This window comes from Gymnoscopelus braueri, assembly GCF_963280865.1.
Source record: "Gymnoscopelus braueri genome assembly, chromosome: 12".
NCBI lineage: Eukaryota > Metazoa > Chordata > Actinopteri > Myctophiformes > Myctophidae > Gymnoscopelus > Gymnoscopelus braueri.
Genome location: NC_137614.1, coordinates 40,984,977 through 40,997,094, shown reverse-complemented (window position 1 = coordinate 40,997,094; position 12,118 = coordinate 40,984,977). Strand labels below are relative to the sequence as shown.

The following is a 12,118-nucleotide window of genomic DNA, read 5'->3' as shown; positions in this document are numbered from 1 at the left end:
GACTTATGACTCACACAAGTAACAACAAAGCTACTAGGAGGCAGGAGGGGGACTTCATTTAAGACCCTTCAAGCCCAAAAGCCCCTGATTTTTTTCAGTGTTTTGTTTTATCTTGTTTGTCTGTCTCTTTCTCTTTTTTTTTCTTTTTTCTGCTTTCTTCTTTTCTTTTTTTTTCTTTCTTTTTTCCTAGCAAAGATTGAAACAAAGTTCATGCCGATTATATTAATTTATTTTCATTGACATTCGTTGACAGTCAAGGAATATGCTATGAATTCATTGCATACAAGTGTCCTCCTGCGTGTTTGAATGTCTTCGCTATATTTTATTAGATTATTGAAATTATGAACGTGTCTCTTTCATAGCATCTTAAAAGCCGAGGTGGATGTTGTGCTGTGATGATCGGTGGCAGACACCGGAGCTGTAACGACATCTAACAAGGGGTTGAACTCGTTCTCCTGCTATGCAACAAAAATGTGGAATGCCCTACCAAAAGTAGATTAGGAGTGTAAAACCCTACTCACTTTCAAAACTGCCTTAAAAAATTACTTCAGGAGGCTGCAATTCGAATTCGAAACTGGCCCCTGTCAAAGTCATAACCTACCTGCCCCCCCCCCCCCCCCCCCCACAAACTTTACTTGCTGTACATATTTTTTGTTATTTTAGTTTTTCTTACTTTTAAAATGTCCATATGATGTTCTGCATAGTACTGTATATCTGCTATTTAATGTCTCCATGAATTGAGTACGTGGGGATCTCATTTGAAACAAGACATTGCGGCTTTTATGAGCGATCCATTTTAGCTGACCTTGTATTGTAAACTGTACTTCCATGTGCTCTGCAATCTTCTAAATAAAGTATTCAATCAATCAATACCCATAAGCCTCCCTGATCCTCAGCCAATCACAACTGATGTTCACAGTCGTGTGCAGTGTGTCCCCACCAGGTCCCCACCACTGTAGCCAAGTTCAAGCTGTCATTTCAGTTTACAACTTCCCTCATACGCGTTCCTTAGCCTTGCATCAAGATAGTCATCGGTCATAATATATGACAGACAGTCTTATATCAAGGCTAACGTGTTCCTATATTCTTTTTAGTGTCATTCATCATAGATGGCAAGAAAAGCCTGGTAGACTATTAGCTTATGTCTTGCTAAAGGCCTAATTATCTCACTCTGATCCAATTCCAATTAAGCCTAGTTGACCAGAGTCCCCCTTGGCTTTATACGAGGCCACCTCCTATTATAGCCGATCTACAAGCTCACGCCTCCTATTTTCCCTCCACACCAAATGTCTTTGACAAAAACAACCGATCTACAAGCCCACAGATAGTCACCAGGGTTTTAGAGAACCAGCAAACCCTAGGAAAAGGGGGCCCCCTGCTGGTGGACTTTTCTTTTTTCATGGTCATTTATGGCCCTGTAATATTTATGTAATGTTTAATGTTTTAGCTAACTTGTGTGATAATTAGAATATGTGTGCCCAGCAAGGCAGCAACGCACACCTTCTGAGTGGAGTTCTTTTCAATGTTGAGCTTGCTTGGAGCGCAGTAATTACTAAGTCCACCCCTGCACGTCACATTGCGACACCTGGAGCTGGCAGCTCTGCTTTTTTTTTGCTGAATGTTCGCCCCCAGATTAGGGACACTAGGGTTCATGTGGTTGTTGTTATAAGCCTTGTGACTTTGGAAATCTATAAAAAGCTGAACAGCTGACTCTGTGTTCAGAACAGTCAGGGATAAAACTGCACCATCACTACTTCCTCTTTGTCACAGCATTCAACCTAGCATCTCTTCTAACCAAGCCTATGCTAGAGCAGTGGTTCCCAAACTAGGGGGATCGAGACCCCCAGGGTCATCCTCAAAAAATATTTTGGGGGGTCCCCAGTTGATTAGCTTAATGTGCAACATTGTTTTCTCACTCAACAATGAACAAAACAACATACAGTGTATACAGGGTATCTGCGCATTTCTAAAGTGGCAATTTAATGACTTTTAAGACCTTTTTAATACCAAATTGTCAAATATTACATAAGGCCTCACAACGCCTCGCAGTGCGAGGCTTGTAGTTCGGCTATTTTCACAATATTTATCTGTGGAGCCGAGTCAAAACTACATGTAGGCTAATGCCTACAATTCCAAGTGCTTGTCAGGGTGGGGGGTCGCCAGTTCAAATATTATTACTTTGGGGGGTCGTGGCCTGAAAAGTTTGGGAACCCTTGTGCTAGAGCATGTTCTTGAAATGTACCTTGGGAACTTTATAGTTCTACATTTTGCATAATGTACACAGTCCTGTTCCCATAACGGTTTTTATTGTTTTTCCTCAATTCTCAAAACGCCCAGTCTGCACAGTCCCTGCACCGTCTTTTTTTTTACATTATTATGAAACCCTTGTGGTTCCAAGTCTTGCGTATATGAGCTCTGAACTCAGGCGAGACTTCTGGAACCACAAGAGTTTCAGAACGATCACGTGACCGTCACAGTCTCTGTGCACGTGCAGCTCTCACTGTCATGTACAGTATGTGTATTGGAGGTGGAATGCCACATCATGATCCCTGCTGATGAAACATCATCAGCAGAGAGAGATAGCTACAATTGCAGTTCAGGCTACTAGTCGAACTCTTGCTTGGTGCTGCTACAGTAGTTAAGTGGTGAATTGATGAACTCACAAAATATGAAAATGATTCACACAATGTTCAAAACATGTGGAAAATATATTTAGTTCCTTGGTCTACCGGCAGCATGCACATGAAATTTGGTGCGTATCGGTCCAGTGGTTTGCGAGACGGTTGTCCTCATATGAGAATACTGGGTACTAGCCTATTCAGGAAGGAGAGAGCTTCCACCAAAAGGCCCAACAAAACCCACCATGACCACGACTCGGACTCACCCCTGCCCACACTGCACCAAGAAAGAGGACAGTCATACTCGACCAACTTCTGGTAAAGTTTTAAAAATTCCACTCTCTAATTCTACGCCAATCAGCTGTTCACTCAAACGTCTGGTGAATGAATGAACAATGATGATTCTGAAACAGATTAGGAAAGAGACATCAGCGTAGTGTAAAATGAAAGTGAAACTCATTTGTTTGAAATTACCATTTGAAGCTAAAATGAAAGCTGTATGATCCATGATCTAAAACCAAAAGTGAGTCAAATATCTCTTTCAGTCCTTTGAATACTGACCAATAAGAACAGACGTCTGCTAACGTCAAAAAGAACACGTTTCCTTGAAGACTAGGTCCTTGCTTTATTTTTTTATCCAGGAAATCTGCTGACTAATGTTGACTATAATGATGACAGCCAGGGTTGGATTTGATGGGGAGGGAATCCATGCCTCTGCTTTTGATATCCCCCTCTGGTCATACATTTTTATGGCCGGTGGGGATATGATTTATCCTTGCTTCTGGTCAGACTGAATTAAATACATACATTTCCTTTTGGGTTATGTAGACTGTCTGGTGTGTTTGATAATAACATATAATAAATAAGAAATTAACCACATTAACCCAGGCATCCCTATTATTGGACACATTTGTGAAAATGTATCAATTTGTTAAAAACAAATTGATACATAATTTCAAAAATGGCAAATGCTTTACACAATTCTAAGTCAAGCTATGTTACATTTCTTTTAAATGTAATTCCATGCACTATTTGTGACAACAGATAGCCACAGCACTTTATTAAATGTTATGTTTATAAATTGAATGTGAAATGTAATTGTGAATCATTGTAAAAACAAATATATCATTAAAATAGGCCTATGTGCAATCTTGACATGCCTTACGTGTTTCATTTGGTCATTAGTATGACAAGACTGAATAAGGGAACACTGTACTGATAAACAATATACATAGAGAAAGGTTAATGATCTATTTTTTGACATGGTAATGAGAATGTATTGCTTATTTTACTGCACAAAAGTACAAAAGTATCCCCTCAGGTGGGTCACATCGTGAAAAGGTTGGGGAATCCCTTCTTAAACTATTGCGCAAGCAGTGAAGTTCCATGAGTGTGATACATTTGGTAAATCAAGTCAGATTACATGACTGTGGGTTAATATCTGCATTAAAGGGTGGAACAAAGGTCACTTATGTCATTTTTCTCTGTCTCTCTGTGACTATCAGTCACACACCTTCATTTTATCTGCGTTGCATGGTATCAGAGGTTAGATCTGAACCCGTGGTTTGTTTCTCTTTACCTCGCCTCCACAGCTGAGGGTGTCAGTGACATCACAGTCACATCCTGCACATGTCATCTCAGTTTCACTTTTATAATGTGGGTGGTCTTTTTAGGCGGCAGACAGTGTTGAGTCTGTATGTTTTTTTCTCATGCATGCTAACACCACCAGCCCACTAGGAAAGTCCACACAGCTGTATTGGTGCATGGAAGTTCCCCACTGGGGTGCCATTGTTCACCATCAAAGTAAATGTGTTCTAATGTATCTAGTTATACACTTCTGTAATGATCGAAGATTCAATTTAGTTTTATTTGTCATTCATACACAGGCCTGGAATTTCGTCATTTTAGAGGCAAGGCCACTTGGCCTTTGGTGGTGTTCATTTTTTTTAGGGCAAATGCCAGGGCAGGAAGGCCATCAAATAAAAAAAGATTTTAGTCCATCAAAATAATTAATTGAATTTAAAGTTGTACAATGCAAATTCACAACTAAGGATTTTTAGCAACCTCTGCTGGTCACTACCGTCACTGCATACAATTTCCGTAATCCTCGATTACCCAGAATTCCATTCGTTTTCACCGGAAGCCGGAAGCGTTTCAAAAAGCGATCTTTTAATTGTTTTATACTATCTACGGATCGTTTCTCTTAGCCAGTGGAGCATTAGTTACCATGAGCTGTGCTTTCTTTTTCTGTTCTTTTTCGATCTTCCAATCCTACATTCTCTTAAAATCAGCGTGAGGTTCCTATTTGTTATTAGCGCGATAGTTCCTGGCCAAACAGGAAACCGTTGCGGTAGTTCCTGGCCAAACAGGAAACCAGTGCATTTCCACCTCCGTTTTCCGGCCAGATGACGTCATTTCCCCGGGAATGTCCCCCCAGTCCACGTTCAATAGAAAATATATAAATAAAAGGCTTCCGGGGGTGAAATACATGGAGTGGGTGTTGTGAAACTTTTGCCACTCACAAAAGATATACAATTTAACTTTAGTTTTGTTGAAAACGTTACCTAGTATGCCTTTAAGGGTTAAGGATGATTTTAAATGTAATATGTAGACTATCTGCGGTGAAATAAATAAATTATGGTATTTACATTCTGATCTATGCTATGCTCAGTCCTGCACCAATCAAAGTCACTGAATTGGTTTAAAGATTCTCAGGACTCAGGGGATTTAAGAATTCAGAATCTCAACAAAAGACATTAGATTAGATTAACTAGATATCGAGAGACCTAGTATCCCTATTCTCTGGACGAACATTCCGAATGTTTGCCTCTGAGTCACATAATGTTGAGTCCACCATCTTTAGTGCCCAGACTGCCCACATCACTTCAGCCGATAGCAGGATGTGGCGATGGACTGGGTGACAGTCCGTTGACGTTGTCTTGCAACTAACCGAGGTGTAAATTCGGTCATAGAAATGTTGGGACAACGTCGTCGATAGGGATTGTTATTTTATATTATTTTATTATCCATCTGATTCCTTATCAACCCCCCTATCGATCCTTTTCTATTATAGGTAGCTGTTGGCAAATTTGTTTTTAATCTGGGGCACTGGGTATTGGCTTATTTTTGGTGAACTAAAAAAGAACAGTAAACTTAAGGTAGGGTAAGTGATATTTTTTGGATTAAACAAAAGGTCTTTGTGAAAACATTAATGCTCTATATTTAATCATTGCTAAACCGTGTTCATTGCTCTCCTGTCTCTGCAGCTCTCTAATAAATAGAAGAAAGAAAATTCAGGTGGGTTGCCAATTTCATCCAATCAGGAGAGAGCACCCATTTATCAGCTTAGATTTTGTAGTGTTCCAGTTCCAATTCTGTAAATTTCTTGTGATCACTTATCAGAATATAGAGGTAATTAAGCCTTATTTTAACAAAAAATATCACTCACTGCATCTTTAAGCTGCCTTTTCATGTTGTCAACTTGCCTGGCATGGCCAGACTAATATCACTGCGTAGATATTAGTCTGGAATGTTTGTGTGGAACCTGCATTTCCAAGGGGCGGATAAATATTTGCATATTTGGGCCCTGATTTGTGCCCACAACCTCGGGGGCAGCGAAATCCAATCACAACCGAGTGGGGCCAGACTAATCTGCCGGTGGCTTTTCTTTGTTTTTGCACGGCAGATACGTCTGGTTTCCAGGCTATTGTCAACTATCCGTTCAGTTCAACTCTTATCATCAGTCACAGCTTGTGACTTGAGCTTGTGAGCCTGTAGTGGGTGATGATATCTCATAAACCACTTAAAACCACAAAGAAACACAAAAAACTGACCCCCAGCAGTCTATACTTGGTCCTATACTTGGACTATACTTAGTCCCCTCCTTTTTCCCTTTTTCCCTCTACACCAAATATCTTTGCCAAAAATATCTACAAGCTCACAATTGCTAGTTTTAAGTATTTTTTTCAATTATCATGATATTTGTTTAGTGATTCTCTCTAGGTCGTCCTCAGACAAGCCCTCCATCATCGCTTCCAGTCATCCCGGTTCTCCATACATCTGGCCAGCTAGTTGGTGCTTTGCGCTCCTGCATCTTTCTTGAGTATATCCTCGTATGTTAATGTCGTATGTTGGTTCCTACAGCACCAATTTGTTGACTGTCAGCTCTTGATGTCTTTTGCAGTGTCCTGCTAGTCTCATTCTCCTGGCTGATATTTTCTCGCTCTCACCCTTGGTATTCCCTCATACAGATTCTTGTTGGTAACATGTGCACTCTTGCTGATGTTAAGCACGGCACAAAACATTCTGGTGTAGCATCCTCTAGAGACTTCTGAAGGGTTGGTTTCAGGGTCCAGCATTCACTGCCATATAGGAGAACAGACTCCCTTGCATATAAAGCTGAGTTTAATTCGTCGGAGGAGGTTGGCGTTCCATACACTGGCCATGACGTTAAGGGCCCTCCATGCAAGTGCCTTCCTCACTTTAAAATCTTGCTCGGTTGAGTTGACCCATGAGCCCAGGTACTTGAAGTCCTTGACTTCCTTCAGAGCAGCCTCTTGTTGTTGTTAGAGGTGGATGTTGGCATTTAGCCAAAGGCCTACCTTGGCACACTTTGACTCCACTCTGTTGAGGAGCTCCTGTGCTTGTTCCGTGGTCGGAGAGCAGGCTGATGTCGTCCGCATAGTCCTGGTCTGTCAGGACTATTTGGGGTGTCGTCTCAACCTCTTTGGTGTTAGAGTGAAGCCAAGATCCTGCTCTCCTCCACTGATGGCCTTCCTGAGCACATAGTCCAGAACTATGATGAAGAGGAAGGGGGCTAGGGTGTGCAGTATCCCAGCCAGGATGTCAAACTCCTCACTGTTGCCATCTGGGTTTCACCACCTTGACCCTTGTTCCTGTGTAGTACATGGTCTCTATTGCCCGGAGTAGGTTGGTAGGCCTTAAGGATTTTCATCATCGTGCCTCTGTGGATCGAGTCAAATGCGTTTCTGAAATTGATGAAGCACAGTACAACAGTCAGGTTGTTCTTTTTCACCTCCTCGATTATTCTCCTTAGGGCCGTGACGGTTCCCTTCGTCCATATTTTTACAGTCTATGGTCACAACGCTGCTGAGTCGTTCCCTACTTTCACAGAATATTCAACTACAATAAGGACGCTACAGTCCATATAGTTAACTACAGTACAGTACTAAAGTACTGTAAATACTGTTGACAATGTAGTACAGTACAGTACAGTAACAGTACAGTACTGCATGTCATCAGGTAACTCAGACTCATACATCCATATCTTCTCAACAAAGGGGCCATATAAACCCCCAGCATTAAGCTCACGTTCTAGAACGTCCATTCTGTTCAACTAATCTCATATAATCTTCAGTAGAAGCTCATAGGTGGCGTTGATGATGCCCCAGGAGAGGAGCGAGCGATGAAAGTTGAGATGGGCTCCTCGGAACAGCTTGACAACGCTGCCCCCCCTGTCTCTCCACACCGTCATCAGCACCTCACCGAAGGGCCGGAAGGCCCCACCTACCTGGGCCTGTGCCTGCGACTTCACCACGTTTAATGGGTAGAACAAGATCCCGAGGGACGCGCCCAAAGTCCCTCCGCACATAAAGTCGTTGATCAAGTGGCCCATCTGGCTGGTGGCCTCTGGGAGCCGCTCTTTTATGGGTCCACGGAGCCCGAAGAAAAGCATGTTGCTGGGACCATTGCGGAGCAGGACTGGGACCAAGCCGCGGTAGCACTCGTTGACCCCGTGCTCGGTCAGAAGTGTCCGGAATGTGTGGGATGTGTTGTTGAAGCTGCCATGGTGCCGGTGGTCCTGGAGGAGAGTCTGCACACGCTCAAATGGGGTCAAAGTGGCCTCTGCGGTTCCTGCCAGCGCTGCAGCAAAACTCCGCGTGGCCAGCTCTGGTACGCCGCTAGCGGCCGCTCGGTCCAACAGCACCCTGGAGAGGTCCTCGTACACGCCGAACATGATGGCCCCGCTGCTGCTTTTCTGGAGCAGTGGAGGAAGCAGGCCTCGGTACAGGTTCCTCAGCCCTTCTTTTTGCAGCTGCTGCACAGCCTCTTTCGCCAGCACGCCGTGAAGCTGCTGGCGAAACAGCACCTTGTGGATGGGGAAGGTCACCACAATGTTGATGAGACATGCGGTGGAGCCGCAGATATAGTGCTTCCCAGGGTCCATGGTGGTGACAGCTATATGGGAGGATCGAAACGCTACAGCCTAAGCCTCCAGCATCACTGGTGCACGTACTGCAGCATTTAACAGGAACTTGACTCTGACTCTGAGGGAGAGGGGGGAATTTTGGAGATGCTTGGGAAAACTGTTAGATAGCTTTTTGTAATTGTTTATGCTAATGATGATGATCAAAGCTCTCAAGTCAAATGGGACTTAATGCACAATAATAATAATCACATTTGCACTACTTGCAAGTGTGATGAAGTGTGACACAGTATGTGTGTCTGACTGCTTTGTATGCCCATATATGGAGATCCCTTAACTCTCTTAAGCTGATTGGTTGAAACACTTGCCCATATGGGGATACCAAAACTCTCCCAGGAATCCCTGCATGCTCCTTTTATGCACATATGAACTCTCCCAAAGCTGATTGGTGGAATCACTTGCCCATATATGGATCCATATATGGGCAAGTGAAGTCTATTCATAATTTATTTGGTCCATATTTTCTCATTTTTGCTTTAAAGACTGGGTGCCGTGATTTTCAGTGTTTTTTTCCCCCCCCCTAAAACATAATCATCAGGTATTATGGTTATACTAGGATCGTTTTTTTTTCAAAAAAGTGTACAGAAATTGTTAAAATTATGTTTTTATGTGGACACGCCTCCAGTTCATTAAGTATACCTGGTTCTCACTTTAGCACCTCCTCCACCACCTTAGCACCACCCACCTGTCCTAGTCCCTCCTCCTCCTCATGCCCACACCTGTTGTGTTATGATAATGAGGGGGAGGGTATATTTTTACTATGTCACTAAAGGGCTGTTTTTCTATTGGCACGTTTGACCCTCAAGGTTTCAGCCTCCAGGTAGAAACTCAAAATAGTCAGAGAAGACATAAAACACCATAAAAACACCACCAGGGGGCTTAATGAAGTTCTATCAACCTCATAGACACATGAAAAACAGAAAAAGTGCAAAACTATGGCACCACCTCTTTAACATTCACAGTATTTAATAGAAATAGCTGGCTGCGTAGAGGGACTGCATGGAGGATTGGTCCACTGTGCCAGTAGGGTTGTAGTTCCCCGTGGAGGCCAGGCCATTGATCTTAACTCTGCTGCTGAAAGCCTTCTGTGCAACCTCCTTGTTGGCAGGTGCGCCTTGCCAGGCAGCGAGGGCAGAGGCCTGGAGTGCACGGCCAAAAGAGAAGGTCAGTTTCCAGGGGCGGTGGAGAGGAACTTGGTTGATGGCGTTCAGATTGAGAGAGGCCTCCTCCTCACTCTGTCCTCCGGAGAGGAAGCAGATGCCAGGCACCGCAGCGGGAACGGTGCGCCTCAGGGCAGTGACGGTTGCCATGGCGACCTCCTGAGGGCTGTACTTCTTGGCGCGGGAGTGTCCAGCCGTCACCATGTTGGGCTTCAGCAGCGTTCCCTCCAGGTGGACGTGGTGGTCAGACAGAGCCTTGTACACTGCAGCCAGAACCTTCTCGGTGACGTGTTGACAACGCTGCAGGTCATGATCTCCGTCAGGCAGGATCTCTGGCTCCACGATGGGCACCAGGCCATTCTGTTGGCAGATGCTGGCATATCTGGCCAGGACGTTTGCATTTTCTGCAATGGCGAGCGCTGATGGGCATCCATCTGAGATCTTGAGAACACACCTCCACTTGGCAAAGTCACAACCGTCTTTCTTGTACTGAGCACAGCGCTCAGAGAGGCCGTCAAGACCTTGTGTGGTGGTTTCATCATCTGTTCCATTCAGACTAGCTGTACCTTTGTCCACCTTAATGCCAACAACGATGCCTTTCCCCTTGATGACCTCGGGGAAGAGCACGCCACTGTCTGACTTCTGGTAGAGGGTCTCGTGGAAGAAGATGACCCCACCCACATTTTCGGAGATGGAGGAGTCAGCGGTGAAGAGGAGATCACGGAAATAGCGACGGTTCTCCTCATTGTTCTCCACATTGATCTTCTTCAGGCGCTTCTCCATGGTGCCTGTGGATTCATCTGCTGCCAGGATGCCCTTTCCTGGAGCCACAATCCTCTGAGCGATGTCAGAAAGCTCCTTCTTCTGCTCTCGAGAGAGTGATGGGAACAGATGAGTCATCTTGATAGTAATAGAATATTCAGCTTGGATCTAGAAGATCAGACAAACAGCCCTTAAAGAACTGGTTGAGAAATTTGGGATAACCCCACATTTTGCCAAGTTGATGCGTCATCAATATGACATCATATTATGTACAGTATGTCATAGTCTGATAATGAGGACTGGTCTAAGTACTCTGACAACAGGTATCAATGTCTTAGTACCTAATGCCTGCTGACAACAGGTACTGCATGGCTTCTTTGATTGGGTGAAACACGTGTCATCTTTTGCCCAAATATGGCGATCCCCAAACTCTCCCAAGTTGGTGCATCATGCCTAGCTCCATTTATTAACCATCAACCTGGCATCCCTTTTTCAGACATGTCATTATATGCGCACCAATTTTCAAACCTCTCCCCCCACATACACACACACAAAAATTGCAAAAATAGTGGATCTACAAGCTCCCAATGAGTTGCGTCACAACGCATTAGGAGAATACTTTTTATGTATCATTTTAAGCTGTTTGTGTTATTGTTATTGAGTGATTTGGCGTACTGTCCAAAGAGACAAATCTTACAAATTAGAAGTGGACTGAAAGACACCAGGGTAAGTCTATCTTAAATAGTTAAGTGTGTCTTTTTAAAGTCTAATAGTTAATTGTGTCCTTTTAAAAGTTTATAGTTAAAAGTGTAAAAATGAAGTGTCTTTATGTAAAAGTGGAAATGTAAATGAGATCACTGGAAGGCTCTGGGTGAGACCATTTTATGTGAGGGGTGGGTGTCTTAAATTAAGCACCATATGTTGAGGAAAATGGGTTGTGATTTTTTTAATTATGTATAAATCTTCTGTGCGTAATGACAAACATCTAAAAGTCGCCTTTGGACAGAGACAACAAGGAGTGGAGCAGTCCAAAATGTCCCATAGCCAAGTTTAGTGTTGCAGTACCAGGCCAGTACTTTGTGTTGTAGTGCTGTTGTATTGGGTCACATTAAACCAGTGGTGTGTTGTAGTGCGGTTGTATTGGGTCACATCGGTGTTTCCGATGAATCTAACATGGTTAAAATGGAGTTTGAAGATACAATGGGTTTGTATAGGAAGGGGGCGTGTCTGGTAAAATGAATATCAAATATCTAAATACTGAATCGAGCACCTTAAAAACTGTCTGGGCTGCTCCCAAAAGCCTGAGTAGACGATAAAATGACGGAACGTTTTTTGAAGTGAAATATCCTTTA

At 43.4% G+C, this 12,118-nt stretch overlaps 2 protein-coding genes across 2 annotated transcripts; both read right to left on the bottom strand.

Annotated features, from left to right (window-relative positions):
* Positions 1-7,980: 7,980 nt before the first annotated feature.
* Positions 7,981-8,805, bottom strand: LOC308096572 (mitochondrial nicotinamide adenine dinucleotide transporter SLC25A51-like; the record flags this gene model as incomplete). The annotated part of the gene is made up of 1 exon (XM_080443989.1): positions 7,981-8,805. The coding sequence occupies one exon, from the start codon at positions 8,803-8,805 to the stop codon at positions 7,981-7,983; it is 825 nt and encodes a 274-aa protein (XP_080300115.1).
* Positions 8,806-9,809: 1,004 nt separating this feature from the next.
* On the bottom strand, positions 9,810-10,904 carry LOC308096949 (fructose-bisphosphate aldolase B-like; the record flags this gene model as incomplete). The annotated part of the gene is made up of 1 exon (XM_080444475.1): positions 9,810-10,904. One exon carries the CDS (start codon positions 10,902-10,904, stop codon positions 9,810-9,812), a length of 1,095 nt encoding a protein of 364 aa, XP_080300601.1.
* Positions 10,905-12,118: the final 1,214 nt, after the last annotated feature.